General features: G+C 39.3%; 1 protein-coding gene across 5 annotated transcripts in view; it reads right to left on the bottom strand.

Annotated features, from left to right (window-relative positions):
* Nucleotides 1-1,836: 1,836 nt before the first annotated feature.
* Nucleotides 1,837-14,985, bottom strand: part of jmjd1cb (jumonji domain containing 1Cb) — a 393,296-nt gene continuing 380,147 nt past the window's right edge. For all 5 annotated transcript variants that reach the window (XM_087999115.1, XM_087999116.1, XM_087999114.1 and 2 more), the window contains 4 exons: nt 13,574-13,713; nt 12,884-13,057; nt 10,195-10,329; nt 1,837-2,738 (listed from right to left, as the gene is read on the bottom strand). In XM_087999115.1, coding sequence (XP_087855241.1) covers nt 2,646-2,738; nt 10,195-10,329; nt 12,884-13,057; nt 13,574-13,713 — 542 coding nt within the window. In that variant the 3' untranslated portion in view covers nt 1,837-2,645. The remainder of the gene's footprint in view (nt 2,739-10,194; nt 10,330-12,883; nt 13,058-13,573; nt 13,714-14,985) is intronic.

Below are 14,985 nucleotides of genomic sequence, written 5' to 3' on the forward strand. Positions count from 1 at the left end.
GATATTTCCCTAGGAAATTGAACATTCGTCAACAGAAATATTCGATAATTGCGAAGGAGACTTTGAGCTTGGTGTTGGTGTTATGTATATGTTGCCAGTAATATGGCTGAGTCAATCCGATATACTGATCATAAATTTCTCTAAAAACCTTGAATGTATTAAGGACAAAAAATTCAGACTGTTTAGATGGAGATTATTATTACAGCGATTTAATTTGAAAATTGTACGTCACAGGACGAGAAAACTTAATTGCTGACGAATTGTCGAGACTTAAATGATGGCAATCGATGGCAGGAATAAACAGACCGGAATAGGATGCAGTTGCGTGTGTTTGTGTGGTTATAGTCAATGTACTGTATATGTATTGTGTACTATTAGGGTGAGCCTAACATGTTTTAAATTGAAGCCATCTTTGTATATTGATGATTCATTATTTTTAAGGGGGCAGGATGGTATGATATTGCCCCTATAATAAGGTTATTTTGTCCTTGGTTTCAAGAGAGGTCCCAAAGGCAGAGGTGCCAAAATGTCTGGGTAAAGGCCTAGTTTAACAACAACAGGGGAGTCGTCAGTTATCCCAGTTCAGGTTTTTTCTAGCTTGGTTTAGTTGTAACAGTGAGAAGCTGCTTGCAGTGCAGAGAGGTTCCAAGTTTCAGTGGATGGTTCCTGACTGACTTTCTTTCTGAAATCTCTTTGGAAGTTGTTTGCTCCTGCCTGTAGGAACCTGTATTTTAATTTACCTTTTGCCAAGGAGTGTGTTTAAGGGATGTTGCGGGAATTGGAACAGTTGCTTAGTTAAGTTGCTATAGCGAGTCAGGTGGGGTTTCAAGTAATATTATTCTAAATTCTGTTTTGTTTGCTTAAAGCTGAGTGGTTTGACCAGCTGCATCACTTCTGGAATATCCACCTCACATCTGCTTTTAAAATAAATAGTAGTTAGGGGCTAGGCTACCTTTTTAAAATATTTTGAGGGGGTCTGGCCTGATCCATAACACATTGCAAAGTAATATAATCCAAACAAAAGTGTACAACTAGAAATATGGAAGAAAATTCTAGACATGCAGATATAAATATTCAATCTGAAAGTAACTTAACTGTTTTAGCATCTTTTCAGTACAGTCTGATCTGATATAATGCAATAGGTCTGTTCCCATGCGATCCTGTATTATACACGGGTAAGGAAAATTCCCGTTCTACAAATAATGGTCTAAGTTCTTCAATCGTATTGTGTAATGAGTGTGGGAGGTTAGAAATGTAGTTTCTGCGGGGGGGGGACATTATACAAACGGTCGCGGAATTCTTGTAGCATAGTTAAGGCTAAGACTTTAATGAATATAGAGGGTCTTTAAAGTTATTTCCTTGTTTAAAACTATTTTCTTTAAAAGTGTTGTAGTTAACCACAAAAGGCAGCAGCAGGGGCATTTCACAATAAAGCTTATAGTATGATAAGAGAAACTGGATAAAAGAACAAGTTGTAACAAACCAGGAACAAAGAATGCAGACATACAAGGACAGCAGGATGGCCAGATAAGAAAAAAACAAGTGAGGTAATTGGCCCATGATAGGATGGGAAAAGGGAGGCGTGATTCTGCAACTTATAAACTGAATAAGAATGCTAACATGCTCTATTTTCGCACGCATTTCTGCTTGATTGCAGAAGCGTCCGGTACTTGTAAGGCTGTAATAAATTGTTCTTGTTTCCAAGGCTTTATCTAAGGCTGATTTTGTGAGTGAGTTCTTTTTCTCACAATGAGCAAACTCTGAGGTGAATTATGTAAAGGATTTTCTTAATATCCAGAATGACTGAGCAGATTCAAATACTGTATAACTTCATCAATACCACAAAGTATGTAAACTCATATTTGATAAAACAATTTTATTGGAAAATGTAAAACCCCTTTAAATTTAAACGTACAAAGCATGTAACACTTGTACTTGAACAAACTGAAGCAAGCTATGTTTTAAAAAAATACATAATTGAATGTATATATTTATATGTATTTACACAGAATATCAACTTTCTTGGTAATTCATTTTGCTTGCAAAAGTTCACCATAACAAATCTAACAAGACAACTTTTTGAATAAATTACAGCTTTGTAAATGCTTTAATTTTACAATGAATACTTAAAGGCTGATGTGTGTAGTATACGTATCCAGTCAATTTATATTGTAAGGAACTTCAGAACGTATCTTATTTGGCAGTATTTTAAGATATGACATGGATAGCTGTGCGATTCAGCAATTAAAAAAATTAGGCATAGCTAATAGTCGCATCTGCCTTCTCACAGTAACTGTCTCAATGTAGTGAAAAATATCCATTTTAGCAAACTAAAACTGTACAAATCATGTTTACATTAGATCTACAATACAGCATAAAATTCTGTAACACTTTGTCCAAAAATAAATACATTTTCATTTTTTAAAAAAATGTACAATATAATACATGGAACAGCACAGTGCTAGTTTCCTGTATATTATCAGAGGCTGCATTTTGTTTTTATAATAATATTAATTTTGACACATTGGCCAATTTGTTACAGTAGCCACAACATGGTTGTAACCACAAAAACAAATTTGCTTGGCACTGCTGATGTATCTTTTTAAAACAAAGGATCATATAAAGTCACAAAACTACAAAAAACATTAAGCATTCTGTGATGTATTCAATATCTTTTCTTCATGCATTCTCAGGGTTCCCACAGCATCTTTAACTGAATGGTATATTATGTTTTTTACCTGAAAGGAAAAGCAGAGATTAGAGAAACTGTTACAGTAAACAGGATTAGTATTAAATAAAAACTGCAGATGATGTGAATCAGAGTAATAACTAATGTAATTTATTTTAAAAGCAGTCGAAAACAAGGCTGTTAGAAATTTGGGGCTTTATACAATTTGGTGGATTATAGTAGTGCAACTGAATCAAAAAAGCTCAAATTAGATTAGTTGACAAAGAAATTATAATAAACTGAAAACAAGCACATATTCCACATTTCACAATAAGTTATAGCAAGAATTCTGTAACACAGCTGGAAAAAGTGGGGAGAGTGTATGTTAGGATGAGTTTTAATTCATGTAACATTTTACTGCTAACAGATGGCAATACAGCATATGAACTGGTGTATGACTCTATTCCTGACAGGAGAAAGTGAGGACTGCAGATGCTGGAGACCAGAGTTGAAAAGTGTGGTGTTGGAAAAGCGCAGCAGGCCAGGCAGCATCCGAGGAGCAGGAGAATCGATGTTTCGGGCATAAGCTCTTCAGGAAACTATTCTGCCTGGCCTGCTGCACTTTTCCAGCACCTCACTTTTCAACTCTATTCCTGACACACTGAAATGGAGTTAAAATTGTATAAAACTAATAGTATTTTGCCTTTACCAAGCAACATTATCATTGGCGGTAAAGAGCTGGATAATATTTCCAACTTGGACATACAACAGCTAAATTTCAAACCATGACATTATATGTGATGGAGAAAAAGATGCACTTGAAAGGAAAAAAGAAAGTTATATCAGAACAGCTCAAAACCTTACTCGACTGAAGTACTTAGAAAGTCCAGTTACTGTTGCTATCGAAGAATCATCACAGCTAAATTTCAGACAATTAGATAGCTATATGCAAATTACCAAATATTCTGTTTGTTTATGGTTTTTTTCATGTTGGCTGGACCAGCATTTATTGTCTAATCCAGAGGGCAGTTAACAGCAAATCACATTGTTGTGGGTCTGAAGTCACATCATCCTGACCAGGTAGGGATGGCTGTTTTGCTTCCACAAGGAATATTAGTGAGTCAGACAGGTTTTCCCGATAATTGATAATGGTCATCATCGATCTTTGAATTCCAGATATTTACTGAATTCAAATTCCACCATTTGCTGTGGTGAGATTTGAACCTGGGTCCCCGGAACATCACTGGTGTATCTGAATTAATAGTCCAGCAATAACACCAATAGGCCATTGCCTCATTTTGAAGGTTACACATTGGCCAGGCCACTGATGCATTAATGAAGGGGGTGAATAAGTTAAAGGACATGTTGAAAGAGAACTGGAAAAGATGAGCATAGCACTAAGCAAAACCAAGTATTGAGCTGTATGCAGAATCAGGAGAGTACAAGGTGCAGGATATCCTGCTGAAAATACATTCTTTAATTGCACACACTGTTTGGAGGCTGTGTACAGAAGGACTACAAGACTAACCTCAAGTAATTAAAGGAAAGGAAGTTGAAAAAAACTTTAACTTCAGTTCTGAAATGAGGCCGAGGAGATGGAATTCACAACCATAAAACACTGAACTGTAGTTTCATAAATAGATAATCCTGTGGATTATTTCAGGTTAAAAAAAATTAATTGAAAGATGACAGGATACTGGAACATCTAATAATGTGAACACTAAGTACCTTTGAGCTTTCTAGTACATCAGTGCAGAGCACTGAATGTTACTGAAGAGGAGGAAGAGGGAAATCCGTTTCCAACACATTTTTCATAGCGATTGTTAAAGAGTTTTTTTTAAAATGAAGGATCCCATCATTCTCCTTGTATGATCAGTGTTTGGAATGGCACGGGTGGAAAGAATGCTACCCATGTACAAAGTTAAAAATCGCACAACACCAGATTATAGTCCAACAGGTTTAATTGGAAGAACACTAGCTTTCGGAGCGCCGCTCCTTCATCAGGTGATAGTGGAGGGCTCGATCGTAACACAGAATTTATAGCAAACATTTACAGTGTGATGTAACTGAAATTATACATTGAAAAACTGGTTGTCTGTTAAGCTTTCATCTATTAGAATACAGTGATAGAAGTGAAACTAACAGATGAAAGGCTTAACAGACAACCAGTTTTTCAATGTATAATTTCAGTTATATCACACTGTAAATGTTTGCTATAAATTCTGTGTTACGATCGAGTCCTCCACTATCACCTGCTGAAGGATCGGTGCTCCGAAGGCTAGTGTGCTTCCAATTAAACCTGTTGGACTATAACCTGGTGTTGTGAGATTTTAACTTTGTACACCCCAGTCCAACAGCGGCATCTCCAAATCATGGCTACCGATGTAGGTTGAATCTGGAAGGTTCAGCAGATATTACCTAAGACAATCATCCAGTGAATAGAGAGTGGGGAGGATCAGAGAGAAAAGTAGAGGGAGGAGACTGCAGTGCATAGGAAAGGACAGCTGTGAGAAGTACAATACCAAGGGAAGGGCATGGCATCAGGATTGAGAAGGAGCAATGCCAGAGGTGGGGTAGGAAGGGGAGCAGAGGGACAGAGACAGGGAGGGGAGGTGTGCAAAGAAATGTATCACGGGTGGGAACAGAGCAAGGGAGGCAATGGAATAACGGAGACAGCATTATGAGGAGCAAGAAAAGGAGTAGCGCAAAGGATGGGAGAGGCAGAGCAAAGAGCACCTGTCTCCTTTAAGAGGGTGCAGAATCAATTGACCTGAACAGGATGAGGGACTTTCGTCACATGGAAAGAGAAGCTGAATTGTTCTCCCAAGATCATAATTTTTAAACACCTCTGTCATTTTGTTTTAAAACTTAAGTAACATTTTATAAGAGTAAAACCTTTTCTAGTGGCAAAAGAGCCAGTAGTCAGAGATTACCTTGTTAGTGGAACATAGGAATAGGAGGAAGCTATTCATAGAGTCATAGAGATGTACAGCACGGAAACAGACCCTTTGGTTCAACTCGTCCATGCTGACCAGATAGGATGCATAAGATGGGGAAGGAAACTGCAGTGGATGGGCACAACTGAAATGTGGACAGCTACTGCGGGTCCTTGATAAGTATGTACGGGGAGGAAGTTGTTGAGCACAGGAACCATGGTTTACTAAGGAAGTTGAATTTCTCATCACAGGGATGAAGAAGGCTTATCTTAGGATGAGACATGAATGGGCACTTAAGAGTTACAGGTTAGCCAGGAAAGGCTAAAGAAAAAGAGTTAAGGAGAGCCAGGAAGGACATGAGAAGTCATTGGTGGACAGGATCATGGAAAACCAGGAATAAAAGAATGAATAGAGTAAAATTAGGGCCAATCAAGGATAGTTGTGCGTGGAGTTAGAGATAGAGGTAGCGCGAAATGAATATTTTTTGTCAGAATTCACACTGGAAAAAGACAATGTTATCGAGGAGAATACCGAGATACAGGCGACTAGACTAGACAGGATTGAGGAGGTGTTAATAACCTCTGGGCCAGATGGGATTTATCCTAGGATTCTCTGGGAAGCCAGGGAGGAGATTGCCGAGCCTTTGGCTTTGATCTTTGTTATCATTGTCTACAGGAATACTGCCAGAAGACTGGACGATAGCAAATGTTGTCCCCTTGTTCAAGAAGGGGAGTAGAGACAACCCTGGTAATTATAGACCAGTGAGCCTTACTTCGGTTGTGGGTAAAGTGTTGGAAAAGGTTATAAGAGATAGGATTTATCATCATCTAGAAAGGAATAATGTGATTACGGGTAGTCAACACGGTTTTGTGAGGGGTAGGTCGTGCTTCACAAACCTTATCAAGTTCTTTGAGAGGGTGACCAAACAGATGGATGAGGATAAAGCAGTTGATGTGGTGTATGTGGATTTCAGTAAGGCATTTGATAATGTTTCCCACAGTAGGCTACTGCACAAAATACAGAAGCATGGGATTCAGGATGATTTAATGGTTTGGATCAGAAACTGGCTAGCTGAAAGACAGAGGGTGGTGGTTAATGGGAAATGTTCATCCTGGAGTTCAGTTACTAGTGGTGTGCCGCAAGGATCTATTTTGGGTCTACTGCTGTTTGTCATTTTTATAAATGACCTAGATGAGGGCGGAGAAGGGTGGGTTAGTAAATTTGCAGATGATACTAAGGTTAGTAGAGTTGTGGATAGTGGAGAAGGATGTTGTAGGTTACAGAGGAACATGGATAAGCTGCAGAGCTGGGCTGAAAGGTGGCAAATGGAGTTTAATGTAGAAAAGTATAAGGTGATTCACTTTGAAGGAGCAACAGGAATACAGAGTACTGAGCAAATGGTAAGATTCTTGGTAGTGTAGATGAACAGAGGAATCTCAGTATTCATGTGCATAGATCCCTGAAAGTTGCCACCCAAGTTAAGAAGGCAAATGGTGTGTTAGCTTTTATTAGTAGAGGGATTGAGTTTCGAAACCGTGAGGTTATGCTGCAGCTGTACAAAACTCTGGTGCGGCCGCACTTGGAGTATTGCGTACAGTTCTGATCACTGCATTATAGGAAGGATGTGGAAGCTTTGGAAAGGGTTCAGAGGAGATTTATTAGGATGTTGCCTGGTATGGAGGGAAGATCTTATGAGGGACTTGAGGCTGTTTTCATGAGAGAGATGATGATTGAGAGGTGACTTAATTGAGACATATAAGATAATCAGAGGGTTAGGCAGGGTGGACAGCAAGAGCCTTTTTGAATGGTGATGGCTAACATGAGGGGGCATAGCTTTAAATTGAGGGTTGATAGATATAGGACAGATGTCAGAGGTAGTTTCCTTACTCAAAGAGTGGTAGGGATGTTGAACAGCCTGCCTGCAACAGTAGTAGACTCGCCAACTTTAAGAGCATTTAAATGGTCATTGGATAGACATATAGACGAAAATTGAATACTGCAGGTTAGATGGGCTTTAGATTGGTTTCACAAGTCAGCGCAACGGCTTGTACTGCACTATTATGTTCTATATCCTAACCTAATCTAGTTCCATTTGCTAGCACTTGGCCCCTTTCCCTTTAAATCCTTCCTAAGCATATACCCATCCAGATGCCTTTCAAATGCTGCAACTGTACCAGCCTCCACCACTTCCTTTGGCAGCTCATTCCATACACGCACCACCCTCTGCATGAAAAAGCTGCCCCTTAGGTGTCTTTTATATCTTTCCCCTCTCACCCTGAATTTATGCCTGCTCGTTCTGGATTCACCCATCTAGGGAAAAGACCTTATCTATTTAACCTATCCATGTCCCTCATAATTTTATAAACCTCTATAAGGTCACCCCTCAGCCTCCGATGCTCCAGGGAAAATAGCCCCAGCCTATTCAGCCTCTCTCTATAGGTCAAACCTTGCAACCCTGGCAACATCTTTGTAAATCTTTTCTGAACTGTTCCACATTTCACAACATCTTCCCGATAGGAAGGAGAGCAGAATTGTATGCAATATTCCAAAAGTGGCCTAACCAATGTCCTGTACAGCTGCAACATGACCTCCCAACTCCTGTACTCAATACTCTGATCAGTAAAGGAAAGCATACCAAACACCTCCTTCACTATCCTATCTACGTGTGACTCTACTTTCAAGGAACTATGAACTTGTACTCCAAGGTCTCTTTGTTCAGCAACACTCCCCAGGACTTTACCATTAAGTGTGTAAGTCCTGCTAAGATTTGCTTTTCCAAAATGCAGCACCTTGCATTTATCTAAATTAAACTCCATCTGCCACTCCTCAGCCCATTGGCCCATCTGATTAAGATCCCATTGTACTCTGAGGTAACCCTCTTCGCTGTCCACTACACCTCCAATTTTGGTGTCATCTGCAAACTTACTAACCATACCTCTTATGCTCACTTATATAAATTACAAAAAGTAGTGGACCCAGCACCAATCCTTGTGGCACACCACTGATCACAGCCCTCCAGTCTGAAAAGCAATCCTCCACCACCACCCTCTGTCTTCTACCTTTGAGCCAGTTCTGTATCCAAAATGGCTCGCTCTCCCTGTATTCCACGAGATCTAACCTTGCTAAACAGTCTCTCATGAGGAACCTTGTTGAACGACTTACTGAAGTCCATATAGATCACGTCCACTCCACTGCACTGCCCTCATTAATCCTTTTTATTATTTCTTCAAAAAACTCAGATCAATTTCATGAGACATGATTTCCCATGCACAAAGCCATGCTGACTATCCCTAATCAATCCTTGCCTTTCCAAATACATGTACATCCTGTCCCACCGATGTCAGGCTCCCTGTTCTATAGTTCCCTGGCTTTTCCTTGCCACCCTTCAATCCTTTGGCACCTCACCTGTGACTAACAAATGATACAAATATCTCAGCAAATAGTTCTAGGGTATACCTGATCAGGTCCTGGGGATTGATCGTTTTTATGCATTTCAAGACATCCAGCTCCCCCTCTGTATCATGGATATTTTTCAAGGTGTCACCATCTATTTCCCCAGATTCTACATCTTCCATGTCCTTCTCCACAGTAAACACTGATGCAAAATATTCATTTAGTATATCCCCATCTCTTGTGGCTCCACATTTAGGCTGCTACCTGGCCAACAATTCAATAGAATCATGGCTAATCAAACACTTCTATGCCTTGTACCCAGTATAACACTGCTAATCAGAAATCTAGCAATACTCAAACATCGAGCTTCCACAGCCATCTGTGGTATAGAATTGTAATAGTTCAAAACCCTCAAAAAAAGATTTCTCTTCATCTCACACGAAGTGGCAAGCCACTTGTAGATTCTATCCTTTTCTGGACTTCCCAAACAATGGAAACCTCTTACCTGCATTTACTCCATCACCAGTCCTTCCATCAGAGGAATCAGTCTGGTAAACCTTGAGTGCACCCCCTCCAAAGCCAGAACATACTTCCTCAGATGAAGAGACCAAAACTGCACATAATACTCCAAGTGTGGTCTCACCTAGGCCCTGTACAATTGCAGAAAAATATCCCTACTCCTGTACTGAAATCCTCTCACTATAAAGGCCAACACACTGTTGGCCTCCTTTAACCACCTGCTGCACGTACATGCTTACTTTCAGCGACTGGGATACAAGAACACTCGGGTCTCACTGCACCTCCCCCTTTTCCAATCTTTTACTATTTAGATAATCAAATGTCTTCCTGCTTTTGCTCCCAAAGTGGATAACCTCACATTTATCCACATTATACTTCATTTGGCATGCACCTGTCCACTCAATCAACTTGTCCAAATCACACCAAAGTGTCTCACTATCCTTCTCATAGTTCACTCTTCCACCAACTTTGTGTCATTTTTAAACTTGGAGATACTACATTTAGTTTCCCCATTTAATTATTTTACATACTGTGAACAGCTGGGGTCCAAGCACTGACTCCATGATACCCCACAAGTCGATGACTGCACTTTGGAAAAGGACCCGTTTATTATGACTCATCTTCTTTTCTCAAGAAAATTATACTAGTCATATGATTTAAATGAGGAAAAGTCAATACCTGCAGTTTATCCTCATAGTTTAGCTCATGTTTTGACTGGTGCCTCAGTTCCTGTGAGAGATGGAAAGATTGCATCGAATGTTCTGGTGATACAAAGTCCTCAGAGACCTGAATGCAACTGTGAATACTTTGCATCTGAAAAACATAAAGAAGAGTGATCGTTGCACCTGACTTACATAATAACTAAATTATATACAACTGAGACTTGGCAACATAAACTTTACCTTATTGCTTTTTAAGGGTAAAATATTATATATTAAGGATACAGAAATGATGACCACGGCCCACTTTTGAAAACAATCAAATAACATTAAATACTATGGTCTAAAAACCAAGCTTTTACCCACCATAAGGTCATAAGATGTATCAGAACTATGGCACTGGGCCTTTGAGTCTGCTCCGCCATTCAATGAGATCAGAGTTGATCTGTTAAACCTCAACTCCACTTATCCCATAACCCTGGATTCATTACTCATTAAAACTCTATCTCAGCCTTAAATGTACTTAATGACCCAACCTTCTGTGGTAAAGAATTCCATAGATTCACAACTCTCAGAAGTAATTCCTCCTCCTCTCTGCCTTAAATGGGTGACTCCTTACTCTGAGATAATGACTTCTGGTTTTAGATTAGATTACTTAGAGTGTGGAAACAGGCCCTTCGGCCCAACAAGTCCACACCGACCCCGCCGAAGATGAGCTGGGGGGATGGTGGAAGAGTAAGCGATAGGTGGAAATGAAGCCCAGAGAGAGAATACAAAACAAAAACAGAAATTGCTGGGGAAATTTGGCAGATCTGGCAGCATCTATGGAGAGAGTGCAGAGCTAAAGTTTCAGGTCCAGTGAAACTTCTTCAGAAATCATGAGGCCGATCGTTGAAGGAAGAATTCTAGAGCAATAATTTGCAGCAAAATTAATAGTAACAGGGACAAATTAAGGAATGGCAGCATGATTTTGTTAAGGGAAAATCTAATTAACTAACTTGCTACAGGTTTTGTGACAGGTAGTGGACATCAACCTCTAAACGCATTCAATTTGGTACCACAACACTTTAGGAACACATGGGAGACAGTGCAGAAAATATTCATGAGAATGGTTTCACAGAGGAAACTCAGTTATGAAGACTGATTGGAGAAGCTGGGACTATTTTCCTTGGGGAAAAAAAGGACTCAAGAGGGTATTTGATAGACAAATTTAGAATCATGACAGATTTGGTCAGAGTACACAGGGAGAAACTATTTCACTCATTAAAGGATCAAGAATGAGGGCACAGATTTACTTGACAAAAGAAGCAAAGATGACGTAATTTTTTTTCTCATACATTAATGATTAAGGTTTGGAATCCACTGCCGACAGGTGTGCCGGAGGCAGTTCAGTTGAGGAATTCAAAAGGGAATTCTACTGTTATTTAAAAAAGAAGAATGTGCAGGGTTATGGAGAGAAACCAAGAGAATGGCACTAAGGGAAATGCTCAACTGGAGAGCTGGAGGAGAGATGATCGGCTAAGTGGTGTGCTGGAACAATTCTGTGAAGGGAATATTTTACAAAATCAGGGTTCATGGGATTGGTGAGCATTAATTGAGGATTAGCTAACAAACAGAAGAGCTTAGAAATAAACTGTAAGTCATTTTTAGGTTGGCATTTCTGTATTGGCCACGTGCAGCAGTGACTTCCGTAACTGAAAATTAATGCCACGATTAGCATGCCAACATCAGAACAGCTGCATGCACAGCAAAGAGGGAATGTTGATACTGAGTATAATGTATCCACATTTGTTAAAGACACAATGTTAAGAAGGTAAGTAAGTTGTGAGGAGGACAACAGAGCTTACATATCAAAGACAGGTTCAGTGAGTGAGTAAGAACATGACACATGGAACATAACATGAAAAATTCAAAGGCAGCACACACGAACATAAGAAGTAGGAGCAGGCTGATCTGATTTGGACTTTATCTTCCTCTCTGATCTCTATAACTGCTGAATCCCTGTTGACCAAACATCTGTCCAATTTTGAAATTGTATCCCCAGTTCCTGATGGTTTTCCAAGGGAAACTACCCTGTCAATCCCCCTCAGAATGTTACGTTTCAATAAAACCATAGAATCCCGACAGTTTGGAAACAGACCATTTGGCCCAACAATGACACACCACCTCTCCTAAAGAGTAACCCACACAGACCCATTCCTCCACCCTTATTATTCTACATTTCCCCTGACTAACCCTGCATTTCCCTTGGCTAATCCACCTACCCTACACATCTCTGAACACTATGGGCAATTTAGCATGGCCAACTCACCTAACCTGCACATCTTTGGACTGTGGGAGGAAACTGGAGCAGTCGGAGGAAACCCATGCAGACACGGGGAGAATCTGCAAACTCCACACAGTCTCCCAGGGCTGGAATCAAGTCCAGGACCATCTTTCATTCTCCTAAATTCCAATGAGTATAAGCCTTTCCTTCTAAGGCAAACCTGACACACTGGGAACCAACCATTTTTGAAACGGAGAGTGTGGTGAATGTTGATATTCTGAGGAACCTGGGTGCTCTTGTAAACAACTCTCAGATTGCTGACAAATAAATTTTGACCCAGCAACAGTAATATAGTTATTAGATCTTTCAAAAACCAAACAGCCTGCAGCTGCTTCTGTTGCTTGCTTTTTAAAATGTACTGGCAGAGACTGCCTTGAATTACCTGACGAAGTGCTCCTGCTGGTATTAAGACTGCATCACCCAAGAACTGGAAGATGGACCAGCTGCGTATTCCACTTTCTTCATAGAGTCTTCGGCGCAGTTTCTTATTTAGGTAACAGGTCTGATCGCGGATCGGATCATGGTCGGGTGATTCCTGACCCTGATCCTCATGACTCTTTTGATAGGGGCACAATGGAGAAATAAATTTATCATCAATGTTTTATACTGGGTTCACTAAATATAAATATACTTTGAATTACTAAAACAAATGATTCTTGCCTCAATCAGCCCTGATTTCATAAGAAATTAGTTTTACTTACACATAGTTTTTTTAATAGAGAAGTTAAATGAATACTACATCTCCCAAGGAATATAAACTTATGGGTTGGTCAAATTACAGAAAATTATCTTGTTTTAATAAAGTTTCCTTTTCAATACAAGACTTGAATAGTGTCAAACATTTAAAAAGAGTTAATTCTGCAATATCTTGATAAGGTGATTTCATTTTGTGCTTATTTCAATGGCAATTGAAAAAACTCATTGTAAATTTCTTCGCCGACAGAACCATTAAACTTTCTCATTTCTAAAACCCGTTAATAACACTGATTCTGTGTGACAACTTCAATACTTTCACAACATGACAACTGCACTTCACTTGTAGTTGTTTTGTATAAATGTGTAAACTGCTCACCTTTTGTAGAAATTCCTTAATTTTGTGGGTATCTTTGGCTGAAAAGATGTGCCACAAAGCACCTGGAAGCTCGTCCCCATCCTTCAATCGTTTCTTTGTGGTGTCATCAATTTCATCTTCCTCAATTTTTTTCAAGATAGCTGGGTAGAAAAACAAATTGGACATTTTCCATAATGCTCCAATGCTTAAGCTTAACAGTTTGAACATATGGGATTGGAAATTAACTTTATAAACTGCCACTTTGTTTTTCTTTTGAAACACAAATTACTCTGGTAATCAGGTCCCAGGAAGTGTTTATTTTGCGAATACAGTAATAAGTGTTTAGGAATTTGGCCAGATTTCAATCCTGAAAGAGCTGGCAAGAACTGTTTCCTATTTTGTTCAATGGGCAACCATCTCAGATAACACTTCATGGGTGTAAAAACTCCCAACGATTTTTTGCCCATTTAATAACCAGCCATTAAGTTTACAATAGTATCATTAATTAACTTGATAGAATAGTGATTACTTGACTAATCAGAAATAAGTTTTGGAAAAGCACTGGGTGATCACCCCTTTCTGCTAAGCAACCAGCTACTGCATGCCAAACCACACAATAAGTGAGACCTTTGTCTAATTCTGTATCAGAGGGTATTTATCACTGATGGGCAATCAGTATACATTCTAAAATAACTCGGTCAATCATATCCAGATGAGGTTATGTACGGTACTAAAATTCAGGCTAAGCCAGGACGTGGGTCAACACAATGAGAGAGTCTTTGACACTGAAGTTCGGTTATATTGCATTCTACTCCATGATAATTCCTTTCATACAGTGGGAACTGACAAAGATGACACCTCTGAAAAACATAAGCAAGTGCTTACATTTAACACATTCTTGTGATAATGAAAGTCACTGTTTCACTTCTCTCTCAGTTCAGCCCAGCCCCAAAATCCCTAATATCATCTTTCCTTAGTTTGGAAGAAAGGATCTGTGTTAGTGCTGACAAGACATGCTCTTCTGGTTACAAGATAAAGTTTGCCGTAAGAGGAAGATTAATTGGGCATTTTGCAAACCCTATTACTTCTAAGAGCTGTTCTTGACGATACACAATATGCAAACAAAAACTGAATTGTTATAGCATCTTTCTTGTGCCCCAAGACATCCCAAAGCAATTCAGCGCCAATGAATTACATTTGAAATGCTCTCAGAGTATTGAACATAAAGTTCATTAGTTCTAGGACCAGCTTATACAGTATCACAGAATTTTAATATATTATATAGGCCTCCTCACATCAGTTCTAGGTCTGACCATTAATTGTGTTGATGGATTAAAGTTTAAAAACAAGAACTTATATCAGTCAAAAGAGCCTTTTTGAACAATAAAATATTGCTGGATTGTCAGATTGCCAATTGTTAAGTCCTAAAACAG

This window comes from Chiloscyllium plagiosum, unplaced genomic scaffold, assembly GCF_037043375.1.
Source record: "Chiloscyllium plagiosum isolate Xiang-an unplaced genomic scaffold, Cpla_swu_hap1 HiC_scaffold_22, whole genome shotgun sequence".
NCBI classification, from domain to species: Eukaryota; Metazoa; Chordata; class Chondrichthyes; order Orectolobiformes; family Hemiscylliidae; genus Chiloscyllium; species Chiloscyllium plagiosum.